The sequence below is a fragment of the Helicoverpa zea genome, chromosome 29, assembly GCF_022581195.2.
Source record: "Helicoverpa zea isolate HzStark_Cry1AcR chromosome 29, ilHelZeax1.1, whole genome shotgun sequence".
NCBI classification, from domain to species: Eukaryota; Metazoa; Arthropoda; class Insecta; order Lepidoptera; family Noctuidae; genus Helicoverpa; species Helicoverpa zea.
Window position 1 is genome coordinate 1,704,619 of NC_061480.1, and position 26,979 is coordinate 1,731,597.

Consider the following 26,979-nt stretch of genomic DNA (forward strand, 5'->3'; position numbering starts at 1 on the left):
AAAAACACTACAAGTTCGAGTAAAACGGATTCAAATATACAAATCATTTTAATTCGAAATTTATTCGAAAATGATTTAAAAATACATAATCTGCGTCAGGACCCAAACCCAGCTATTGTCATATTTTCTCAAAAAAAAAAACTTATCAAATATGAATGATTGTAATATTTTAATTATTTTAAAATGTCACTACAATAAACTACATGTAAATATCCTACATTATACATTGATATATTGCGATTTAAATTTCAAAATATCTTTGTGAATGAGAAAAAAATTGCCTATTACATGTGCAAACGTTATAATTAACTGTTCAAACTAGAGGGAAACCGACTTTTGCGTTCTTCTTATCGAGTGAGCTGCAGGTTTAATCACCTAACAATGTGTCAGAGTATTCTCAAATCCGCCTGACGGCCTCTGACGTGGAATTGTAACAACGACTGCTACTGAGTAGCATTCGGGGACGCCGTCTTTACGTGCCCTCCCCAGACTTCGGGCGGCTTATTGCTTTAAAAATCGGCTTCTTGTGAATATTTTTCGTATCTGCTACTAAACTACTTAAGCCGACTGTTACAGGTATATAAAAATGTATTTGTGAAAATTGTATACATTATACCTACTTTGATATACTGATATATAATGTACCTTATTATATATCTTCTAAAATTGGAAGATTATGTGATTATATACTTGCGTAGAGATACTGTTACTTTTAATATATAGCGTTTTTAATGTCATTGAATATAATTTTTTCAAGGTATAAGAATAGAATGAAATGGACATCTTTCAACATTTTTGACGAACAAACCATGCAGCCATACATGAATTGTTTTCAACGCGTCTTATTTTTACACAAAATATTCAAAATAAAAAGGTATTTGAGAGAAATAAATAAAGTGGCAAAATATTTCCTCGTTTTGAATTAAAACATATTGAAAACTTTTTGATAAGAACGACGATGAAACCTTGTTTTTTAAATACACAGGTAAGTATAAAAGTATTTAATTAAAAATATTTACTTTGAAAATCAAAGGTGGAATGAATTATTTTATTTGGAAATACAGATTTTTATAATGAATGACGACTATAGTTCGGCCATTCAGAGAATGCGTTCCTGACACGTCGCGATTGAACTGACGACGTAACTTTGCAATGGCGTTGCAGTTACGATAAAAATATTTTTGCTGGTTGTTTACCGTTTTAACAATTGAGGAGCATTAAAACAACATTATTATATCAATAATCAATGAATGTTATTACGTCGTCAGTTCAATCGCGACGTGTCAGGAACGCATTCTCTGAATGGCCGAACTATAATGAAGAAATTATGTCCATCGAATTCATGAATAGTAGACAATTTATTTTGCAATTTTTACTTCAAAAATCACTGACAACAATGCTTTTATGCGAAAAAATCTAAAGACAAACAATCTTCATAATATGACTTTTGTATTTAAAATCTCTCTTTAAAAATAAAATGCAGCTAAAAATCAATGTAAATACAAAAAAGCAGTAACTCAATCAATTGAGTCATTATTTTACTGTTACAGCCTTTTTATCGTCCCACTGCTGGGCTGCGGCCTCCTCTCACGCGGAGAAGGATTGAGCATTAATCACCACGCTTGATCAATGCGGGTTGGTGATTTCAGACTATATAGTCCAGGTTTCCTCAAGATGTTTTCCTTCACCTTTTAAGCAGTAGTGTATTTGTTTAATTTGTATTTGTGTAAAAAGTCCTAAGTATCAAGATTGTTTACCTTTAGTTAAGTGCCTAAGCAAATGGAAATTAATGGAGTATAGGTAACTACACCATGACACTACTATTTTTGATATATCAAGAAATTTTACTAAGATTTCATGATAAGTATGTATTTAGTGATTAATATATTATGATATATCTAACTATATTTACAATTACAATCATTCACATTTGAATTTATCACATAGGTAAAGTTATTAAAACATTCTGCATACTCAAAAAATCTTATAAATATATTCACTATAATTATTAATATTTTCGTTTTGGTAAATTCCATAAAATTTAAGCAATTAATTACAATTACTATCTACAAAAAAATATTATATACATTTATGAGATTCATGGAATAACCAGCCATTTATTTTGTGTATAGGTGCTTATCAAACAGTAACAAACAATTTGAAAATTTGACTTAATATCAAATTCCTATCTCTAGTAGGTAATCTAAACAACAGAAGATAGATTATTGGAAACAGCCATTATTTGAAAATGGATGAAAAAGATATACATACTTATTAGCACAATTTTTAAACCAATCCCGACGCAAAGACGCCATTTTATTTTTTTAATACGTAATAACTGGTAATTGCAAAAATCTCTATGCGATATATCTTACAACTATATGTGTAATAATATTTATGCGTATATTATTGTGATACATATTGTCATTTAAATTATTATTGCGTATTTACAACATTATTATATATTTTAAGCTCATATATTTGAATTATGAAAGAAAAATCTACATTTTTTGGTCCATTAATCCAATAAAAAGATGAGTAATATTATTTTTTGGCAACTTAGAAATAATTTAATGTCTTTGGGCAACATTTAATAAATCTAGTCTAATATATTATATTTATATCAAATAAATGTATAAATATATTTGCGCAAAACTCGTATATTATTGTCCTAATTATTGTAGGTATACATATATTAATAATAAAAAATTTACAATGAAAAATATTGTCAAAGTCACCTTTGCAAATTAAATCTTTAGTAATAGTTTAAGAAATATACATAATATAAGGAATGTATATAGTATATATATTAGGTATATAGTTAGGTATATATTATACATTTCATAGGCCAAATATCAAATGTATACATTATTGAATAGACAACATACTAAAAACAATTCCAACTATGTTTTGACATTTGGTAATCATTTTTTTAAGTATAAGTTGCAATTAGGTTCTTTTAAAATACATATACATATTGTAGAATCAGTATTATAGCGATATTATACGCATTGAAGAGTAAAGACACATTTTAGTAAATACGTTGAAAAGATATACATTTTCGTAGCTAAAATATACACCCTGATCTAAATGGCATATTAATATGATATTTTACAGTTTTCAAAAGAAAGTTTTTGTTTCGATATCATGTAACACCAACTAAAAATAGGGTTTTATTTAGATATTTTTTCAAGTATTATTCTGACTGATTATTACTTTTAACATTGCTTAAAGTTGTTGCGTATTTTGCTACAAAGATTTCAAGTGTTTTATCTCAAAAATAACTAAGTAAATACCTACACAATTTATAGATATTTGTGCCATAATTTTGGCAGGCATAAAGAGTAGTATAAATGTTAAATATATTATTTATATAATTTATATGTATATAACTACAAGCCATTAATATACAGATCTACATAAAATATACACGTTTTTACAGGTCACAGAGCAAAAATTGGTCGGAAGGATACAGAGAAGATTTAGTTACAAATTGTATAAGATAGACATAAAATATTATTTAGTAAAATATGTATTTTTAGATATGATTTAATATACATTTTATTTATGGGCAATTATCTACAGTATACATATATTACCTTATTTATATTATATCTGATAGCAAACCCCTTTTAAAAAATCTCCCGCGTTTAAAATTTCAAGATGGCGGGATCAAAATGGAGTCTTTATTCTTCTTCTTCGTTTTGGTAGCTCACGTAGCGTACTGAGGACTTGTCGCTTATTATTAGGCTCTGAAAATATAATTTAGAATGATTATTTATGAGTTAATTTTGGTTTCTCAATCTGTATCACTACGTAGTATAAAACAAAGTCGCTTTTTCTGTCCCTATGTCCCTTTGTACGCTTATATCTTCAAAATTCGGATTTTGATGCGGTTTTTTTCAATAGATAGAGTGATTAAAGAGGAAGGTTTATATGTAGGTATAATAAAATACATTAAATAGTGGGGAAATAATGTTACCCCGTGCGAAGCCGGAGCGGGTCGCTAGTCTATTTATAAAATAAAATACACACTACATTATGTGTTATACAATTTCAGACCAAAGTCGAGCGGAAAAGTTTTTTAACAGACAATAGCCAATTTCGTGATTCAAACATCTCGTCACCTACTTACTGTGGGTAACCAATCTATCCATGGTTTTGCGATTGCATATTGAATTTTGACATCACCTTCATATACTTAGGTAAATTATGACTTTCAATATGGATCGGTATCGATTGTAACTTCACCCACACACCGTTTTCGTGTCCTCAAACCTTTCTAAGACGGTATAAGCCGTTTTATAAAAAAAGGCAGAACTATGGCAGTTGTACAAAAAAGTGTACCTAATTCACAATTTCTTTTACCGAGTAGCCTTCAAATGGACTCTTTTGAAAGGTCCCCCTTTTATCCCTCGTCTAATAGACCGTTATTCTCACCTGTTTCTCATCCCTCGCCGGTGGTGACCTGAGGAAGAGCAGACAGGGAGCGTAGCCGAAGTTCAGCACTGCTATGATGACCAGCATCCACTCGAAGCCGATGCTGTTCATCAGGGCGCCAGATAGGGCAGGACCTGAGGAAGGAAGACATTTTTTTTAATAATGTAGTTTGATATAACACACGAGAACTCTTGTCTAAGTGGGTAATACATAGGTAACTTGAATGTTTTAAACAATTTTAAATAGTTTGCTATTTAAAACTAGGAATTTAAACGGGTTTTAGAACGCGTCGTCAAACTCATGACTTACCTATGTACCTATCTGATATCTCGTGACTAAGATTCCCGTCAAAAGTTAACAAAACCGAAAATATCTGCAAAACAGCTCACCCGATTTTGATGAAACATATCTAAGAACCACCGCTGAAAAGCCAGCTTTCTACCAAAAAAAGTCACATCCAAATCGGTTCATCCGTTTGGGAGCTACGGTGCCATAAACATGTAAGTTTCTAAAATAAAAGTACCAGGAGCCCATAACATACCAACAGCATATCCCAAGCAGAAGGCAGTGTCTCCTATAGCGTACACTGAGCCGTACACAGCGGCATGTCGGATGTCCACCAGGAAGCCCAGTTCAGGCATCATTGAAGAATCCACCATGCCGATGGCAAAGCCGAGACCAGCGTTGGGAATGATCAGGTGTTCAAGTTTTCGCGCCATTGGTATCTGTAGAGAAAAGAAGTAAGTAAGGCTAGGTTGCTGATAGTGTCGGTTAGTTATCTGGTAGTTAATGCTATCTGCCAGATATTGGTACCCATAAAAGCAAAAGTTCCTGATAGGATATCAGAGACTTTATCAGTAGCCGGTAAAACTGACAATAAATATTTGAGTCAAAATATATGTAGTTTTACAAAAAATCGTGGGACCTGGCTGTTATTTGAACATCTTTGGCTATAGTTACGGTACAGGTAGTGAGAAGCCTGTATGTCTGGCAACCAGTCTTACCAAGGGCTATTAGGTTGCCCGACCCCAGCGTTCTTAAAATGACGTGTAAAAGTGATGTAATGTCCAACTTGCAAAATAAACGATTTCATTTCATTTCATTTCATTTCATTTCATTTCCCGGGTTGAGGAGGTCAGATAGGTAGTCACTCCTTGTAAGACACTGGCACTCAGCAGGCTAGGTAGATGACAAGGACTTACCAGAATAAGACATAAGCCAATGATGATCAGTCCTGAGCAAGCTGCTAGCCAACGACCCATCTTGTGCCCCAGTGGTCCGAATAGATTTGTACCTGAAAGTAAATAAAAACATGATTATATGTACCTACTGTACAATTGGTAATCATGTGTCCAGGCCAGATCTATACTAAAAGGCAAAGTTTTTTTAAACGCGCCACACTCAAGCACTACTGACGCGATTAGAAAAAATGTGTCAGTGTCGTAAAAACCCACTTATTGAGGAGCGCTGTATGCGATTTTCTTTATCCAGGTGAGCGAAGTTTCCATGGCACGCATGTGGAACCGCAGGCAAAAGTCAGAGATTTTTAACTGACTTCCCAAAAAGGAGGAGGTTCTCAATTCATCGGGATCTTATGTTCACCGATTACTCGAAGATGCCTGGACCGATTTTCGATTTTTTTTAAATTCTTCCGAACGCCTGCAAAGTCGTAAGACATAGACTGGGGACCACGCGATTATACCCTTTTAAAAGCCTACAGCCTTCCTCGATAAATGGGCCCTAAACACTAAAAGAACTAAAATTAAACCAAATTGGTTTGATTTTGGTTCTTTGAAAGAGAAGAAGACAAGAATTGAATTCTTTATTTTGAGGATGCCCGGTCCGATCTAATAGCTGATCAGAAATTCCTACAAAAATCGGCCGGACTATTTGCACTACAAAGTCTGGCGTACGCGGGAAGCCTATAATAATTAATTTCTCACCAATCAAGTAGCAGATGCTGGCGGGTAGGAATGCGACTCCCTGCTGCCAGCGTCGCGCCTCCATGGTGTCCGCCATCCAGATCGGCAGGCTCGGCTCCAGCATCGCGATGCCCACGTTCGCGAATGTTATGGCTCCTGTGATTAACGAAAATCATTATTTTAGTAAGCTACATATATTCAAAATTGTGCAAGTAACAAAAACTTTATTAGATATAATCGATAATATTAAAAATGGCTTTCAAAAACACAATTTGAGGTAGGCACTTTACTAAGAGTCACACGGCAAACTTTGAGTAGGCCAATAGTTTGTTTGGGTACATAAATCAGTGTGAATATGAAAGGTAGATCGTACATTGTAAAGGTCTGGTATTTAGCCTGTATCAGACGGACTGAAAACTTTGACAAGAATCGGGTTTCTGTCGACCGACTGTTTAGGCTGCAGTGTGTGCAGGCTAAACAGTTCTAAAGGTTCCGAAAGTAATAAAAGATTCAAATGCATAATGTTATTGCCATTGCCATAGGTATTTTATACTGATTTTAAGACGCATTTTGTTTTTAAAGTGAGTTTTTATAGTTCGGCCATTCAGAGAATGCGTTCCTGACACGTCGCGATTGAACTGACGACGTAATAACATTCATTGATTATTGATATAATAATGTTGTTTTATATAATTAACGACGCGCACGTCTACGTTACGCAAGCGGTGTGGCCTGTCTCATACATTTCCATACATTACAACTCATTGTTACGCCGTAACTACGCGCGTGACTACGACGTGGTTACGCATACGCATCCGGTCTGCTCGAGCCTTAAGTCATACCAAAATTGTTTATCTATAGTTACGTGCGCTCAAATATATGTAGTAATAGGACTCGTCCATTTTGACATTTTTTAGCCCAATACTGACCTGCAGCAATAAGAATGTAAGGATCGCAGACGAGAGCCTTCAGAGAAGGCGGGTCAGACTCCTGACGCACCACTCCTGGCTGTAGGATCATCAGCTGAAGCACTGGGGATAAAACACGTTTTATTTTATTTTTAAGGACAATGTGCTTTAGTACATTATATTATAAAATGTTCTGTTCATTTCTTATACATCCTTAGACATACTTATAACTGGCTGTTACCCCCGGTTTCACCCGCGTCCCGGAAGAACCAGTTTCCGTAACCGGGTAAACAGTAGCCTATGTCCTTCGGTTCATTAGTTTTGGCGTGACAGTCAGATAGAGTAACTTTACCATTTACAAAATGAAAATAAGGATTGCCAGTTTGAATGATTAGGTATAACTTGCGACACCCGGTCACCTATCCAAAAAATAACCTCAACAAACTTCTCAACGTACTAAATCATCGTCAGTCGCAACAAACTTGCCACTTACGAGACAATTTACTTATTAACTTATAATTCGTATCACATTGCTGACAATCCACACATTAGCCGCCCACTGGAGGAGGAAATATATTGTTGCGCTTATTGTTGATAATGACCGAGATTAATGTCGAGTTCTGTTACTGAACTTGGAAATAAAAGTATTGTTTACAAGCTAGATGTATTCTACACTGCCTCGTTGGTCTAGTGGTTGCAAGCGCGGCTGCTGTGCTCGAGGTCTCGGGTTCGATTTCCGGGTCGGGCCGAAATCGCTTTATGGGTTTTCTTAAAACTTTCACAAAGCAGCCCGTAGTCTGGAAGTTGGTGATTGATACACCTGTGCATTGGAGAGCACGTAAATGTCGGTCCTGCGCCTGATCTCTTTCCGGTCGTGTCGGATTGCCGTCCCATCGCGCTATGAGAGTGAAGGAATAGGGAGTGCACCTGTGTCTGCGCAAATGCTCGTGCACTATAATATGTCCTGCGCAGTTGGCTGATCTCCTTAAATGAGAACAGCCGCCGTGGCCGAAATCGGCCGTGGACGCCATTATTATTATTTTACACCACTGTTAGCGTATCTAAAATTACTGTCTGTCACACTTTTACGCTAAAACTCATCATCATCTGCCGAGCCTTTTCTCAACTATGTTGGGGTCGACTTCCAGTCTAACCGGATGCAGCTGAGTACCAGTGTGCCACAAGGAGCGACTGTCTCTCTGACCTGAACCAACTTACCCGATTTCGCCAATAACCTATTTGACTTCTTAACCCAGGTTACCCAGGCTATCCAATATCCCTTGATAAGACTGGTTTAATTTCTGGCTTCTGCCTACCCGTAACGACTATCAAAGATGTTCAAATGACAGTCGGTCCATCCATCAATTTAACGTGTTTTCCGAGCCACGGAGAAACTCGGATTTGGATAAAACCGCAGGAGAATTAGTATAGCAAAAGGCAAAGTCAAAGGATTTTATTTCATATAGACAGGTGCTTAAGAAACGACATATAATAATACTCACATCCATCTCCAAGAGCCAGGGCTGACAGCATCAGGAAGGGAGCAGTCTTGCCAACAAACTCGTACATGAGTCCTCCGAAGGGCGGCCCGATGAGCACTCCTAGAGCCAAACCGCCGAGAGCTATACCCATGGCGTTACCACGTTCCTGAAAAACATATGCCGTTGTACCACAAAAACGTCAGTTTAACACTTGTCTAAAAAAATTACAGATTATGACGTTGAAATAAGGTCCATTTTGCAGCCACACTTTTTTTAGACAAGTGTTCGACACATGTTGAAGGTTTTGTAGTAAGACCAATGGTGGTTAAAATAGGGATTTCAACCATAATCTCTCCTACTACGGGTCTGCTGCAAGAGATTTCATTAGACAAATAAGCAGCACCTTTGTACTTTTTTATGTCACTTCTACTTCTTTCGTGTGTCTATACTGTGTACATAAATGGTTAAAATAAATAAATTTTGTCTCCGCATCATCATCACCATCATCATCAGCCTATAGCAGTCCACTGCTGGACATAGGCCTCTCCAAGTGCACGCCACTGGGATCGATTTTCGGCTGCTCGCATCCAGCTCCTGCCAGCCGTCTTGCGCAAGTCATCACTCCACCGTGCCTGAGGACGTCCTACACTACGTTTCGTTTCGTTACGTTTGTCTCCACATTCCCTGGTGAAATTGTATGCGTTTCGGCGCGAGACCACAGCTAGCGTATTTTGAAAGAGGTTGTAGTTTCGCGGACATTTTACAAATGTTCGCGCGCAATGTGTTCCTGTTGCTAGAGCGAATACACCAGAAGATACATTTGTGTGCGTCACAGTACCGCATTCTGTTGGAATCCCGTACGAATTCATAATCCAATTCCAAACAATAAGTCCTATCCCTTTTGACTATAATAAATGTTAGATTACAAATCACTCTGTGTCCGCGCAAAAGCTTATGCGCTCGGCGGTATATAATATCTTGGGTAGTTGGCTGATCTCCTTTCGTGCACTGTAAATATGTCTTACTCAGATGGCTAATCTCTTAGTAGTAAGTCTCCAGTCATGGTTGATCTCCTTCGGAAACTGTCTGGAGGGACATTGTATTCGGGACCAGACTCACCTTATCATCAGGGTATCTCTCAGCCAGCATGCCCATGCCTGACACGGAGGAGCAGGACGACCCGATGCCCTGCAGAGCACGAGCTATGAACAGCACCGAGTACGACCGCCCGAACGCGAAGACTGGAAGAAAGGAACTTTCTTATATCTTTTTATCGAGTAAGCTGCAGGTATAATAGTGCAAGCCCTAGTGTCGGAGTTGTCTCAAATCCTTCTGACGGCATTTGGCTGCTTCGTGAAAGTTTAACTAAGACAAAGCGAAATAGCCCGATCTAGGAATTGGACGCGGGATACAGTGCACTTGGTAATTTTCTTGAAAAGTTTTTTGTAGTCAAAGTTAGCAATGAGCTTTTCAAGCTCAATTTAATGGATAGTTTGAAGGAAGACATTATGTGCTTTATTTAATATACTTACTCAGAGTAGACAGGAACATCAGAATGAAGCCGGTGAACATTGGGACGCTGTAACCGATCCTGAAAAGAAAACAGTGGGTTATAGAATACATAAGTGGTTAGTGAAGTTATTTTCCTAAATGATTTTGAGGCATAGATGTGATACTCTACATCTCGTTAGACTGGAAGCCACTGGCACAAAGACTCATTTGCCCAGCATTTTCCCAACTATGTTGGCGTCGGCTTCCACTCTAACCGAATTCAACTGAGTATCAGTGTTTTACAAGGAGGGACTGCCTATTTGACTTCATTAACCCAGTTACCCGGGCAACCTAATACCCCCTGGTAGTCTTACCAGGTTGTCATACTTACTTGTGTGTGAGGGGTCCTACGAAGGGGTTAGCGAGGAGTTGCACGAGCGCCTTGCTGGCGAACATGACGCCGACTGCCACTGTCTCGTGGATCAACTCCTGATGTCTCTCCTCGCGCTGCACCGTCAGGTTCACTGCAAATAGAGAAGTGGTTAATGGGCCTGTAACGGGCAGCTTAGGCGATCAATTAAATTGCGAAATACAAGTCGCCATAAATCATTGAGCATTCTTCAATTATCAACTCTATACTTAAACAGCAAATGCCTTAAGAAGCGTTTTGAAAGCTAGTCACCGACTGCAACTGCCGACCGCACTTGCAGCGACTACAGGCATGAAATTGGTCGATAGCTAAGGGCGACTGGGCGACCACATGCTGCTGCCGCTTCGATCCAAAATGTTCTCATGTAAGCAACAGTTGCAATCAACAGCTGGCTTTCAAAAAGTACCTTTATGATAACAATATATAGCATAGCTTTTGTATGTTTGCCCCAGATATTTAGGTATGTTTTCTGAAATACTTTTAACATAGAACTCGAAGTTAAGCAACGTTGTAGTATTTTGATGTATACTCACAATGTTGCGTCTCATTCTGCACTAGACTGGTGTTCTGCTGCAGACAGGGGCAGTAGGGCGTGGGTGACGGTGGTGGCAGCGTGATGTCTTCCAAGGACATGGAGAGCGGCGCGTCCGGGTGACGGATGTCGTAGAGAAACTCCGGGATTATTGGTACTACGAAAGATTATAATAATTTAGTACCCGTTATATCGGAAAATTGGGGATTGAGGAAAAAACGGGATCATAAAAAACGGTGAAATCTATTATCTACTTCTTTTTTGGTAGTTCGGAAATCGTCAAATGATGGCTCCTTTTGAGAGTCAATGAGAATCATTTCTATTGTAAGAACGTTTACTGAAGGCCATTACGCACTAAATACCTAACCATGTTCCTTCTCGAGCCCTATGTGTATAATAGGCATGATGACAAATTTTTAAATTCCTTTGTATGATGTAGGTATACGTCTATTTTATATGAAAAATTATTAATTTTAAGAAAATGCGAAGTTTTTTTATCAAATAATTGCATTTTTCTCTGTCCACTTTGAATCCGGCGCGAAAACGCTTGTCAGTGTCATGTCGTCACTTGTGACGTCACGACTGAAATTACAAGACGCAAGTAAACAACGCTCGTGCAATAATTAAGTTTTTTGTGTTATTAAATATGAATTCGAAAGTGCATGGGTGTTGTGGGGTCCCCCAGTGTAAGAACACATCCACAACAACTCCTGATAAGTTATTTGTGTACGTTCCTCACAATAAAAAAATACGAAACAAGTCGCTTAAACTTGCAAGGCGAGATTCAAAAGCAATATTGCCCAGGGTACAACTTTATTTTTGTGAAGATCACTTTGATGTAAGTTATTACATAGTTCTCTAGATTCTAACATAGAAGTTTTTTTAATTAAACTAATACACTTACATTAAAGTTTTTTTAAATTAAACTAGTATACTTACATGGAAGTTTTAACATTTCTAAATTCAGCTGAACAAAAATCTTTATTTGATGCCAAAAACTTTCCCAGCATTATGATATCAATTCTAGGCAAATTAGCGCTGTTTGCCTTGATAAATCCGGGCTCCATAACTCGTGTTATAAACAATTATAGTTCGGCCATTCAGAGAATGCGTTCCTGACACGTCGCGATTGAACTGACGACGTAACTACATTCATTGATTATTGATATAATAATGTTGTTTTAATGCTCCTCAATTGTTAAAACGGTAAACAACCAGCAAAAATATTTTTATCGTAACTGCAACGCCATTGCAAAGTTACGTCGTCAGTTCAATCGCGACGTGTCAGGAACGCATTCTCTGAATGGCCGAACTATAATTAATTAAAAACAAAGATCGCAGTGGAAGATCACAATAACGAAATGTCACGTTCGCGCGCTTTCGCGCGAGTTGTTTTGAGAAATTACGTCACGAGCTCTGATTGGTGTTCAAGATATCATGGCGGATTGCCTTATTTCGTAATTTTATTTTATAAAAATACATATTAATCACATTATTAATAAAGAAAACAATGCGCGTTTTATATTCCAAGCTTCAAGTTTAATTTAATAAATATATTATTTGAATGATTTTTGATTACTGTCATCATGCCTATTCACATGAAATGACTTTGTAATTCCATTTCATTCCTTCAGCATTTGTTTGTACAGATCAGGAATCTATTTTTATCCAAAGTTGGCTACTTTATCTTTCCAAATTCAAAAAATAAGATAGAATCATATAGTGGTCTCATAACACCCTTTTTTTGGGTCACGCTTTAAAAATATCCTCAAATTCGATGACATCACATTTTCCAAACGAACGCATAGATTCCTAGGTTAAATCGGAACGTAATACCGTTCGATCGAGCTTCCAAATTTGAAAAGCTCTTCACTTCGTCAAGAGCTCGTTGGAAACGACAGTTAATTCCGAATATGACGCGTTTCGGCTCTCGTCGGAAATAGCCGAGCGTTGCCGAAGTTTGCCGAACTCATGGAGTAAGGAAATCAGCGGAGATGCCATAATGCAAGTAGGTCACGCCTTCTTCTAGGCCAAATACCTACGGAGGGCATGAACAAAACGATTAGTTATTTGTAAACTAACGAGGTGTTTTTTGGTACAACAATTTTTCGTAGGTTGTTCGAAAGAGATACCGCGGCCCTGGCACATAAAAGGCCTACGAAGGAACACGACGGTTTTTAGTCAGCAAGAGTCTGACACTCCCCCACCGCTGCTAACCCACAGCGAGAGGGGTCATTTGATGATTTTTGACGTCGTTAAAAAAAAGGTGTATAAGGGCGAAGACAGTAACGTTCCTCGTCCCCTGAACACCCGCATGTTGTCGCGCTACTTTCTTAGGAGATTTTCCGTTATGACATCTCCGCTAGTCATTTTGTTCTCCATGCCAAACCACTTTCGGGGTTAACAGTTCGTGTTCAAGTGCTTTCACATATTTAATGAGTTTTATAATTACTCGTACTTCTATAATTATTATATTTTAATCCTATATTAAAATTTGCTATCCGAAAATATTGAGAATTCTGTTAATCTGTGCGTTTTTTAAGGAGCTCGTAACTCGTAGCGCTCGGCTTAGTAACAGCCGCACGGGACGATCGTTCATAAAGTTAAGTAATGCTCGATGAGGTCGCTCTGTGGATGGGTGACTATCTATGTAAGAAAAGAAAAGAAAGAAAATAATTTTTATTGCGCAACAATAGACGCATACACACACTTAAAATTAGGCACATTATACAGAAATAATGATAGAAGGGGAAAATATGCGTCTTAAAGCGCGCAATACGGCCCACGCTCAGCATAATGCTGCGACCCGAAACGAGACAGAGTCCCAGCTGGTTTTTAGCGACAGCCGGTGCTACCGCGATGACGTCTATGACGGATATATGATGACGTCTATGTCGTGATGAGTTCCTCCGTGTTTCGGAAGGCACGTTAAATTGGTCAAACATTTTTGTCAGTTGTTACGTGTAGGTAGTCAGAAAATCTGTCAATCAATCTTTGTTATGGAGTTGCCGAGGTATATTTCAATCATATTTTTAAACTAGACTACCTAACTCTATATGACAGTTTTTCACGCCCAAACTACTGAATCACTTTAACTGCCATTTGGCATACAGATACTCTAGAGCCTGAGAAAGATATACCTACGCTACATTTATCCTAGTACGGGAAGTGGTTTCTTCGCAACAGCTCGTGTAACCCCTGGGGAAACAGACTGTAAAGAATATATATTTCTACCTATTTTTTAATGAATTTAATATACTCAATATGCTTCATTTCGCTTTAAATTACTTATTATACAAGACTATAAATAACCAGAATAAAATCGAGCAAAACCTAAATGTTTCATTATATTTCCACCGAAACTGGAAAGGCAATTAACTACTAGTAAATAGAGTTAAACTCTGCCCGTGGCAAAAGGGTGAAAACTCGCTCAAATATGATTTGAAATGCGACTACGAGGACCTCCTCTGCGCTAGGGAGGGGGCACTGTCAATAGAATTGTTGTCGATAGATTTTTTTAGTGATGGATGTGTTAGTGTCAATACGAATTTGTTCTTTAGTGTTATTATATTTCATTTTTCACTGAAACCAGCAGTTCCTTCCGCGCTGCGAGAAAGTGGTTTTCTCTTACATGGATAAAAGTAGCCATGTAATTTTTCAGGCTCCAAGCTAAGCTGTTTTTGTACCAAACAAATAGATTTGTTCAGTAGTTTTAGCGTTAAGAGACAAACTGACAGAGCGACTCAACGAGTTGATTTCGCATTTATTATTAAGTATTGACTGATATGTAAATAAATGGATTGACCTACAAAAAATATTTTATAGGTACAATATGGATTAAAAAAATTGACAAATATATTATCGCATGAAATATAATGAAAATGTTTATATAGGTATTTTTATGTGTATAAAACATAAAAAAAACCCACATAGAAAAATTAAACTTCCCCATATTCATTTATCGACATACCACAACAAAATCACAGCCCTACGCGTCGGCTCTTTTGATGAGGCGGCTAAGTGAATTTCACTTTGATCTCGCCGACGGGGAAATTGCCTCAGCTTCCGTACCGACTCTCTCAGACTCGTGTGTTTGAAATCTTACCATTTGATTTAACCATTGTTTAACTGTTATAGTTAAATTGTAAGGGAGGTTTTGGTTAAATGTTATAGTTTTGAATGATAAGACAGAATTTAATTTGATTAAAAAAAACCTTTGTGGGAAGCCGAATGACGAAGATGAAGAAATCAGTTTCAAATCAAATGAAAGTATTGAAAAGAATATGAGTAATAATTTTTAGAAAGCTCTAAAAAATTAAATTAAATGGTCACCTATACGTCAAAACTGCTGTAGCGTTTAAAAAAATATGAAACACAGCTATCTACCTAAATACTTACTGAGAAAGAACAGACACAGCTTTATTATTTTATCCGGGATCGGCAAGTAGTTCCCTCGAAAAGCTTGCAAAACCGTTGGCAGAAGTTAGTTTACAATAATTAGAAGGGACCATTCCATCCTTTTCTCTATTCCATATCCAAAACAAAAAACAGCGCACATTCTATTCCTAATTCAAACCACTACTTTCTACCATTCTACCATTGAACCGTTTCCTATCTATCGTAGGATCCAATATGGCGGACAATCAGCTGAGTGCTGCTTCATCTGCAATTCATTAGCCCGTGTAATGGCCTTCTCTCTGTTGAAGGAACGTAACGAATTCACGGGGAAACAGTGAAATAATGGGGAGGTAAGAATTATTAAGTAATGGGAGAAATGTTTTAGTTTTGTGTGGTAGAATATTGATATCTCACCAAAAAGATACATAATAGGTAAAAAATTTAAAAAGTTGAGTAGCCATTTAAAAAGAAACTAGCTTCATAGGATTTTTTATTAAAAACTCAGTTTGAAAATAAAATACGTCAAAAATCTATCTTAACCACTTCACTGTCCACGATACAGACACAATAGTTAAACAATCACCGTCTTACCACAAAAACTTTTAAACGTCAGTTTATGCCTTGTCTAAAAAAATGTCAAATTATGACGTTGACATATGGTTCATTTTGCAGCCAAAATTTTATTAGACAAGTGTAAAACAGGGTTTAAAGTTTTTGTAGTAAGGCCCTCACCGTCTTACCACAAAAACTTTTTAACGTCAGTTTAAGACTTGTCTAAAAAAATGTCAAATTATGACGTTGACATATGGTTCATTTTGCAGCCAAAATTTTATTAGACAAGCGTAAAACAGGGTTTAAAGTTTTTGTAGTAAGGCCCTCAGTGTGTATCACATATGACTCATGGGATAGGGAAGTTATTAAATACAATCTAACTCTACCAGTTTTAACTCTATCAGCGCCCTGGGCGAGATTTCTACGGCGCCCCCCAACTGCAATTCAAACCTATACGAAAAACAGAGATACATGTATTCACCGATTGCGCGAGCGAAGCGAGCGCGAATTTTTTTTTTATAGTTAGCAAGTCAAAGCAAAAATTACGTAAAATGTAGCCCAATCGTACATAAGTTATTGCCAGTTGGTGAATGCAAAAACACGGGAAAAAAGCTTCTGATTGCGCGAGCGCGAAATTTTTTGTTATATTTTAGAACTCAAAACAAAAATTATAATTGCCCAAACCTACATAACACTTTGTTGGTGTTGGCGCCTATGTATTAAAATTTTGGGACTTAAGTAGTACCGCAAATAAGAAAGTTCATATGGAAACTAGAAGTTACTTTCTTATTAATAAAATTACTTAAAAACGACGCTACCTTTTTGCTAGGGTAGACTAAATAAATTTTGAAAAATAAAAACAACTGTGAAGCGAAGCAAGCCCGAAAATTTTTTGAGTTTTGGATCACTAAAAGTCCTAAACATATATAACAAAAGGCGACTGTGAAGTAATAAAGCCGCGAGTGAAGGGAGCGCGAATTTTTTTGAGTATTGGGGCGTTAAAAGTAGCTTCTTATATGTGATTAAAAATTGCCGTGTAAAGAAACCGCGAGCGAAGCGAGCGAGAAAATTTTTGAGTTTTGGGACATAAAAGTAGAATTTCTCAAATTTAGCGCTGAATTAAACACAAATTCGCTTCGGCGCCCCTGAGCCCGCGGCGCCCGGGTTATTCGCACACTCTGCACCATAGGTTAAGACAGCCCTGATGCTATACCTACATACATTTGGATACAGTTCTTGTAAGCTGCGATCTTTGATGAAATTTAAAACAAAAATAGAAGTAAAATTCTGATCAAGGATTAGTTGGGGGCGATCCGGCGCCCTGGGCCGTCGCCCAATCGCGCCCTACCCTAAAGCCGCTACTGAATACAATAGGTATATTTTTTTAATCAATTGAATATTTATTTTAATTAGATTTACTTATTTAAGTATGTGTGCACTGTGCAGTAAGTCCCATCAATGTGGTTTGTCTTTAGTTAACTGCCTACTCAAATAGAGCACATTGAAATTTTTATGTCAGCCGGTAGTATGATCGGTCAGGGGGCTCTTAACACACATTGGGCACATTACAACGATCAGGTATTCAGCTTGTATCAAACCGACTAGAGAAATTGATTGAACTCAAGACTATCTAAGAAGACTGAAAACCGTAACTGAAAAACTTTGATTGGATTCACGATATAAGTACTAAAATAAATAATTTTGCAACCATCGGTTTAACTGTCGATAGATCTACTGTTTAGTCTGCAGTATACTCTAACTAAGCTGTAGAAACAAAAACACCTTCCGAAAAACCAGGGTGTAGTGTCCAAGTACTCACCAACAGTAGTAAGCAGCATATTATCTAGCAGCAACGCGATGGCGACGATGACCAGCACCAGCTTCCTGGATTCCCTCAGAGCGGCGATCTTCGCGCGCCACCCGCTCGCAAAGCCGTCTGATGCCACGCCCATTTTGATGGTGTTTTTGGTCCTGTGAAAAGGTTGGGTTAGTAATGGTAGAATATTGCTTCTCTTTCTAGAAAAACCGGCCAAGTGCGAGTCGAAGGGTTCCGTACCATTATTTAGAAAATGAGCAAAAAAATTACGTTTGTAGCCCCCCAAAATATTTATTGTATTCTAGTTTTCAGTTTTTGTTTCATTTGTTGTTATAGCGGCAACAGAAATACATCATTTGTGAACTCTAATTAATTTGTCAACTCTAATTATCACGGTTCATGAAATACAGCCTGGTGACAGACGGACGGACGGACAGAGGAGCGAAAACAATAGGGTCCCGTTTTACCCTTTGGGTACGGAACCCTAAAAAAGACACGAGTAGGTGACTTGATTACTTTTATTGAATGAGCTGCAGGTTTAGTCATCTAACACGAAAAAACCTGGCAGCCTCTGACGTAAAACAATAACTAAAGCAAATAGTCGTTTTTAGATTATCCGCAATCCTTTTTTATAAGACCGAGTTTCCTTATCATTTGGAAGTTCGTCAGATGGGTTCCAAAATAAGCCTTGAAGGTACAGCTGATATGAATAATACTGAAATACCTAATAATGTTTTTTTTAGTTAAGGTTCTTGCGGAGTGATAACCATTTTATTCTCTTATCCGCCGGACGATATTAGAAAGCATTTCCAAAAACATATAGCGGGGTTCGGTTAAACATATAGAGAGAAAAAATAAAGAAAATTATTAATATCAACCCATTATGATCAAAAATAAAGCATTCATTTCAAAACTGCTTTTATTTAAACAGAAACTCGAAATCCTCAGATTTTACAGAATCTTCCCGCCAATTAACAATTTACAAATGGCGTCTCACAATGGCGGCGGTGACGTATCAAGATGGCCGCCGGAAGCCACGCGACGGCGGTAACGAGCAGTTTCCACCAATATGGCGGAGCTTCCGGTCTTACCTTTTATTTTTGTTTAATTCAAGCTGAATTAATTAAGTTACCTAATGTTCTTTTTGAGTGTTATTTTAAGATTTTTATAAAAAGATTTGTTTTATATGAAAGGAAAGTTATTTAATATATAGATGGTTTAAAAATGGCACAAGTATTTATTCAGCTGATAAGCGGGCTTTCATTATGATATGAAGCCTACAAAAATAAAAAATACACTACTTTGAAAGAGTAGGATTAACTCAAACTCAAAATCTTTTATTCAAACTTAGCTACGAATTGAACTTTTCGACTTTACAAAAGACAGCTTTCGAAACGCCCACCTACCACTTCCTGTGTGTTATTGCTGGGAAGAAGAAGTGGCGCAACAAACTCCCCAGCAACACATGTCTGTCTGTTAGATTTAAAGAACACCTTAACAAGCTTAGCTACTTTTTTTAACACACTCTCAATTAAATGGAATGGGACGACATGGGGACGACCAAAAAAATATGTAAAATATGGCTGGAAAGAATGTCACTTGTGAGATGACGGCAGATAGAAGTGTATGGAAGGAGAAAACATGTGGCGCCGACCACTAATTAAATTGGGATAAGGGCAGGAGAATGACGACCTGTAGTTAAGACAATACGAAAAAAATAAAAAGTTCAGCGTTATAAAAAACTAACAAAATAACAGGAAAACGTGTCTATGTTTCAGTTTCGTACAAATATTTTGCTCAAACGAGGTCTTCAAAGCATATTTTGCTGTTGAAAACATTGCAATAATGCGGTCAGAGTTACAACATGACTTTTAAAAAGAGAATTTCAAAATAAATTAAGGTATAAATGGCCATAGTTAATAAATGTCAGTACATACTGAAGTTTTAAGTCGCTTTTGTAAAGCACTGGTACTCAGCTGAATCCGGTTAGACTGGAAGCCGACCCCAACATAGTTGGGAAAAAAGGCTCGGAGGATGATAACATACTGAAGTTTTAAAAGTTATTAACAGATTATTTCTATTGTTTTAAAACATTCATTCAATCATTCAACAACATTCCCGGGGAACATCTTCTCGTACCTGGATAAAGTAGGTAAAATCAATGTCACGCGGATAGAAGTCGTAGTAACTACTAAGTAATCTGTGAACCGATTTCCGGTTAATCCGGTTCAGGGTACAAAAAAACTTTGTTTCCACTTTATTAATATGAGTATTCATACTTCAAGATTTATTGATTAATAGCTTCCGCCCGCGGCTTCGCCCGCGTATAGTTCGGTTATATCGCGTTTCCAAGAGAACTCTTCAAAAGTCCGGGATAAAAACTATCCTATGTTCTTTCTCAAGGTCAACTCTATCTCTGTACCAAATTTTATTAAAGTCAGTTCAGTGGTTTAGACGTGAAAGCGTAACAGACAGGCAGAGTTACTTTCGCATTCATAATATTAATAGTAGGGATTCATTATATATGAATAAATTCAGTGAATCCATTTCCTCCAGGCTCGGGTCATTTAATATTTACTCAAAATCTAGTAAAACAAGACCTAAGCCAAAGACCAAAGCTATGTAACTACAGAGCTAGGTTAATCCAACTCAGACCTCTATGTCTGACCCTTTTCATCTTTATTACAGCACGTAGAAGCTAACGTTATGATGTATTACTTCATAATATATGTGACAAGAAGAAATACGCTGAGTTATTGATAGTCGTAAATATATTTAATCACTACTGTATTAATAATAATTCGACTTCTGTGCAAGATATCTCAAGTTCGATTCCTGGGCCGAAATCACTTTGTGGGTTTGAGAAACTTTCACACAGGAATTTGGAAGGTGGTGATTGATACACCCGTGCATCGGAGAGCACGTTAATGTCGGTCCTGCGAATGATCTCTCTCCTGTCGTGTCGGTTTGCCGTCCCATCAGACTATAGTAAGTCCTGCGTAGCTGTCTCCTTATACTATTGTTATGTATTAATTAAAAAAAACCGGCCAAGTGTGAGTCGGACTCGCACACGAAGGGTTCCGTACCATTATTTATGAAAAAAATCACGTTTATTGTATGAGAGCCCCCCAAAATATTTATTTTATTCTAGTTTTCAGTATTTGTTGTTATAGCGGCAACAGAAATACATCATCTGTGAAAATTTCAACTCTCTAAGTATTACGGTTCATAAGATACAGCTTGGTGACAGACGGACGGACGGACGACGGACGGACGGAGGAGCGAAAACAATAGGATCCCGTTTTACCCTTTGGGTACGGAACCCTAAAAAACTGTCTATGGAGTTTCGTGCCGGCTCTTCTCCATAAGACCAACTTTTTGGAACCGTGCAACTAGTGTGACGTTTCATGGGAGCCTGCAAAGGCCAATTTGAAATAAAAACATTTGACCTTGTAAAACACTGGTACTCAGCTGCATCCAGTTAAACTGGAAGCCGACCCCAACATAGTTGGGAGAAGGCTCGGGAGATGACGAAATGTCAGTCTACTTTCTGATAGGAGTTTATCTCTTAATGGTTGTTTTATCAAAGATAAACGTCTGATCTCTCGGGAAATCCATCGGAGCGATCTTTTGTGTTCGATAAACAGTTCTGTCAATCTTTTTTTTATTTCCGTTCCGTTATTGAAACTGGGTGGGAAAAAATGATTTGAAAATGTGATCGAGATTTCAATCGTCCTATAAATAAATAGTGCTTGTGAAATATAACGAAAAATACGTGTGTTAATTTATAAATTCATCATAATCCGAACTTTCCCAACATACTGACTTTTTTCCCTTTTTTTTTCAACATAGTTGGGGAAAAAGTAAAAATACTGTAAAAAGTAAAAAAAGTCAGTATTTTTACTATGTTGGGAAAAAAAGTCAGTCTAATCGGATGCAGCTGAGTACAATTAATCTACAAATCCATATTAATTATACATCCAAACTAATATTATAAATGCGAAAGTAACTCTGTCTGTCTGTCTGTCTTTCTGTCTGTCTGTCTGTCTTTCTGTCTGTCTGTCTGTCTGTCTTTTCTTCACGCCTAAACTACTGAACCGATTTGTGTGAAATTTGGTACAGACATAGTTTGAAACTTGAGAAAGGACATAGGATAGTTTTTATTACAAAAAATAAAAATAAAAAATACAATTTATTACGGACATACAGTGCCATCTATTGGTCAAATGTCGAGCTGTTCCTATGCTCCGTAGATAGATGGCGTTAATCGCGCAATGGTGTCATTACACGTGTTCGGTTCATGTTATTGTTTTAATTCATCGGAAAATCCATCAGAAAAATGTAAATAAACAGTAAAAAGGTGTAATGCCGGAAGTCACTATTCCACGCGAACGAAGTCGCGGGCAAAAGCTAGTATGTATTATAATGTGAAAATAAATCTGCTTTCGCGCCATTTGTTGCGCGTTGTCTGTCTTTCACTTCTAAACTACTAACTGAACCAAGTATTGCATTGAGCATTTATTTACAACAAAAATATGTAGGTACAGAGTTTGTAAAAGATATTACATAAAAAGCTTCAAAAATTCCTCCTTGTCGCTGAATCATTTTCAATGGAATTTACTACAAGGATCCCCTAGCTTGAGGCTGAGAAAGAACATGAACTATTTTGACCGGTTGCAGAAAGTTGTTTTCCCTGAACGTGGATAAATACGCGGGGAACAGCTAGTACCTATTTTCAAATTACCAAAAATAGAAGATAGACTTCTCCACAGAATATAAAATGAAAGTTATTTCTCAAAGAAATTCAGGCATAATTATGATTAATTTTGGCACTCAATCTTAGCTACTGAGTAATGGATCTTGACATAATTGTTCAGCTGAGCCCATCTATATAATTGTTAATGGATTGACTATTAATATAATGCTACCTCATCTCGCGAGCCTTTCCCCAACTATGTTGGGGTCGGCTTCCAGTCTAAACCGATGCAGCTGAGTACCAGTGTTTTACAAGAAGCGATTGCTTATCTGACCTCCTCAACCCAATTACCCGGGCAACTCAATACCCCTTAGTAAGACTGTTTGTCAGTTTTCCTGGCTTCTGACTACCCGTGACGACTGCCAAAGATTTTCCATGACAGCCGGGACCTACAGTTTAACGTGCCATCCGAAACACGATCATTGGTGTTCAAGATATGTATACTTAGAAAGTACATACAAACTTAGAAAAGTAACATCAGTACTTGCCTGAAATACTTGAGAGGCTGGTGTTTAAACTACTAGACCACCACGAATTTACAATATCTTATCATTTCGTCATTCATCTTTTGTCATTTCGGTGGAGAACCTAAAGCGGCGGAAATAAAGAGGCCTTATCGGCAACTATATTTGGGGTTGAAACCCTCGGGTCGTGGGGTTCGAATGTCCACGCTTTTTTTAAAGAACTTTCAAAAAGGCTGGCTACTACCTTGTACTCAGGATAATTACCGTCCAGCGTAGCAATGCTACCAGCCTTTTGGGCACGCTCTCGGTTTACAGCGATGAGTAGGAATTTTTTGAAGCTTTTTAGTATTTACTAAATACTCCAAACAAAACATTTGGTTTGGACAGGTGAGATCGTTTTTCAGTTGTAAAATAGCAACAAAAAGTGGAATGATTTTTTGTATATAGACAGAAGAGAAGAGAGAAATTGTTCTTTTTAGGGTTCCGTACCCAAAGGATAAAACGGGATTATTTTCGCTATGTTTATTATTGTTTTCGCTCCTCTGTCCGTCCGTCCGTCCGTCTGTCACCAGGCTGTATCTTATGAACCGTGGTAGTTAGAGAGTTGAAATTTTCGCAGATGATGTCTGTTGCCGCTGTAACAACAAATACTGAAAACTAGAATTAAATACATATTTTGGGGTGCTCACATACAATAAACCTTTTTTTATATAAGTAATGGTTAGGAACCCTCCGTGCGCGAGTCCGACTCGCACTTGGCCGGTTTTTTATAATTACATGAAGTACTTTTACTTTTATTTTTATGGATCTTTTGTCTAAAATAAATGAATATTATTATTTCACTTAAATTCGTCTTTTAAAATAAAATTATGAATTCACGAAAAGGTCATTCTTTATGTAATTTCTGAGTTCCGCAAGAATGAGAGGACCTTCATAAAAAGATTTTTATGTCTGTCCTGTATTTATAAGAGAGCTCAATGGTTGGACATTTTTTTCACAATTTCTAAAGGAAAAGATAATTATTATTACTTATCTTTGAAATGAAATGTTCAAAGGAATTAGTCATTGGAGAATTTTTACGTAAGTAATAAATGGTGGAGCTTTTTATATTTATATTCTTAGTCCCTACTAATATTATAAATACGAAAGTAACTCTGTCTGTCTGTTCCGCTTTCACGTCTAAACCACTGAACTGATTTTAATAAAATTTGGTACAGAGATAGAGTTGACCTTGAGAAAGAGCAAAGAATAGTTTTTATCCCGGACTTTTGAAGAATTCTCTTGGAAACGCGATATAACCGAACTCAACGCGGGCGAAAATATAATAAATTAGTTAGACAAATGCTTAAAAAAAAAACAATATTATAAATTAGTCAGATAGACTGAATTAATAAAAAAACCGGCCAAGCGCGAGTCGGACTCGCGCAGGAAGGTTTCCGTACCATTCTTTATAAAACGGACAAAAAAATCACGTTTGTTGTATGGGAGCCCCCCAAAACATTTATTTAATTCTAGTTTTCAGTATTTGTTGTTATAACGGCAACAAAAAATACATCATCTGTGAACATTTCAGCAAGAAAATATCACTTAGATAAAAGCTCGATAACACTGAAAACTTCAAGTCAGCAGTTTGTTTGGACTCATAAATCAGTATGAAGATGAATGGTAGCGCACATTACAACGATCAGATATCCAGCCGGTATCAGACCGACTAAAAACTTCGATTAAAGGGAAAAACTTGCAAGATCTTCTGAATAGAGGTTACTGATAGAAAATTACATTATTCATAGATTAGCTTCCGTCAGCGGTTTCACCAGGTTCCTTTGAGAAATATTTCCCGGACCAAGATAAAACGTAGCTCATATATCAAATCATTCAATTGTTTTTGCGTGAAAGTGTTATAAACACCACCCACATACACGCTTGTATTATTATCATCATCATGTGCCTAGCCTTGTCAACTGTTGGGGTCGGTTTTCAGTCTACAACCTAATCTCCTATAGGTACATACATTATATATCTTAACAAATTTTCGCATTTATAATATTAGTAGGATGTTAACGACATAATATATTTTTAATTAGTAAGTACACGAGTGACGCCGCAGACAGAAACTAGTCAATTACAGGAGCTTAAATCACCAAATCTTTACTTCTTACCAAAATTATTAAATGTCTACATTTCTAAAAGCTTAACAAATAACAATTTTGAGGCAAAAACTGTACTGCAAACGTATGAAAAATCAAAGATCAAATATATAAAAAATACTACTTTCCTAAAAAATAAGAAAGAAAATTACTCACTCTAAATAAACGCCTTGAAACCACCAACCAACATGTTTGAAGCGAGCCTAAATTAATATATATTTTACTTAACAATTATAAAGGGAAAAAAAATATAAAATAATATGTATTTACTAACTATTAGACACGTCCGCCCCGCGCGATGTCCGCGGCGCGACTAAATTCTCTCCTCTAGGATAGAAGCCTGGATACCATAGACCAGAATATCCTGAACTCTACTCTATAGACAAGTATACCCCTTTTATATATGTCAATATATGACGTCACGGGAGGGGTGAGAGCTCTAACACTATTGGTCTACCTTATCAGCTTGTGTTAACCCCTACATTAGAAAATACACCTTATTCCTTACCACATAAGATGCAATTTAGTCTGTAGTGCAAAATTTTCCAACACAACGGAAATGTGCAAGGGATTTTCATATGTAAGGCTTAAATAATAAGGTTTATATTGATTCGCGATTAATACAAAAGCTACAGGTTTTCGATAAGTTTCCGCTGAAAATGCGCGCGTTTGATGTCAGAGATAATGGGGTAAGTGAGTCTTTTTGTAATGGTTTGATTTATTGCGCGTTTTCTTATCTTTTGGGGATATTTATTTTGTTAAGTTAGTAAATATGTTTCAATTTTTAAGATTATAAGTACAAATGTTTTACCTTAGATTAATTTGTCCAATATTACATAAAAATTCAGGGTATTGACAAACTTAACTGATTTTAGTGGTTTGTAGTTAGATTATTTTTTTAGATTTTTTTGTTTGAAAGACTAGCTTCCTGCCTTCATGCGGTGTACATGGGTTCCGTTATGGGGACTTACTCTGCGCATCGGGATAAAAAGACTTTCTCTATTAATTTGCTATCTAAAACGAATCAAACTAAAACTAAATATCTAAAGCTTTTTAAAGAATTTTTCAAGTTGGTCCAATATTTTCTAAGATTAGCGCGTTTATATGTAAAAACTAATAAAAATTTCAGCTTTATAATATTTAATGTAGTTCAGTAGGATACAATAGATAAGCGATAAAGGTATCAGAAAACTTATATCGTCAAAACTACTGTTTAAAAATATATTAAATTAATTCAAATGACTTCCCAAAAGTGCACATACCCACTTATCCGTACACCCCGAGGCGTGGTACTTAATTTCTCGCTCCATCCTTGTCTGTCACGTTGTATATGTATAGCGCCATCTCTGTCGTCACTTACAGGCGTGACTCCCGCGTTTTGATGTTATAATACTTGCTTTGCCGCCTGACTTCGCTTGGAAAATTTTTGGGGAAATTAATGTTTTTTCCAATTTTTGCTTGAATATTCTTGGCGATCGTGTTTCTTAAGTTTTCTATTGAAATTAAGTATGTAAAAAATACAACTATAGACTGCATTTTTAACCGACTTCTAAAAAAGGAGGTTCTCAATTTGACCTGCGTGTTTGTGCGCGTATCGAATAATCTAATATTAAATAATCGAATTCAGTATGAAGTAGTTTTT

General features: G+C 36.8%; 1 protein-coding gene across 1 annotated transcript; it reads right to left on the bottom strand.

The window, feature by feature from the left end:
• Positions 1-1,986: 1,986 nt before the first annotated feature.
• LOC124644306 (synaptic vesicular amine transporter) lies at positions 1,987-25,623 on the bottom strand. Its single transcript, XM_047183603.1, has 13 exons — positions 25,494-25,623; positions 17,974-18,125; positions 11,206-11,361; positions 10,634-10,766; positions 10,284-10,342; positions 9,871-9,992; positions 8,773-8,917; positions 7,292-7,393; positions 6,384-6,518; positions 5,643-5,734; positions 4,982-5,165; positions 4,441-4,574; positions 1,987-3,752 (listed from the first exon to the last, which is right to left on the bottom strand). The coding sequence occupies exons 2-13, from the start codon at positions 18,104-18,106 to the stop codon at positions 3,687-3,689; spliced, it is 1,461 nt and encodes a 486-aa protein (XP_047039559.1). The 5' UTR covers positions 18,107-18,125; positions 25,494-25,623; the 3' UTR covers positions 1,987-3,686.
• Positions 25,624-26,979: the final 1,356 nt, after the last annotated feature.

Excerpts from the sequence above, each read along its gene's own strand:
- LOC124644306 (XM_047183603.1), bottom strand. The coding sequence starts at position 18,106 with ATGGGCGTGGCATCAGACGGCTTTGCGAGCGGGTGGCGCGCGAAGATC. Across the intron at positions 10,343-10,633 it reads GTAGGACCCCTCACACACAA|GATCGGTTACAGCGTCCCAA; the intron begins GTAAGTATGACA and ends TTTTCTTTTCAG. Across the intron at positions 4,575-4,981 it reads CTGCTTGGGATATGCTGTTG|GTCCTGCCCTATCTGGCGCC; the intron begins GTATGTTATGGG and ends TTCCTTCCTCAG.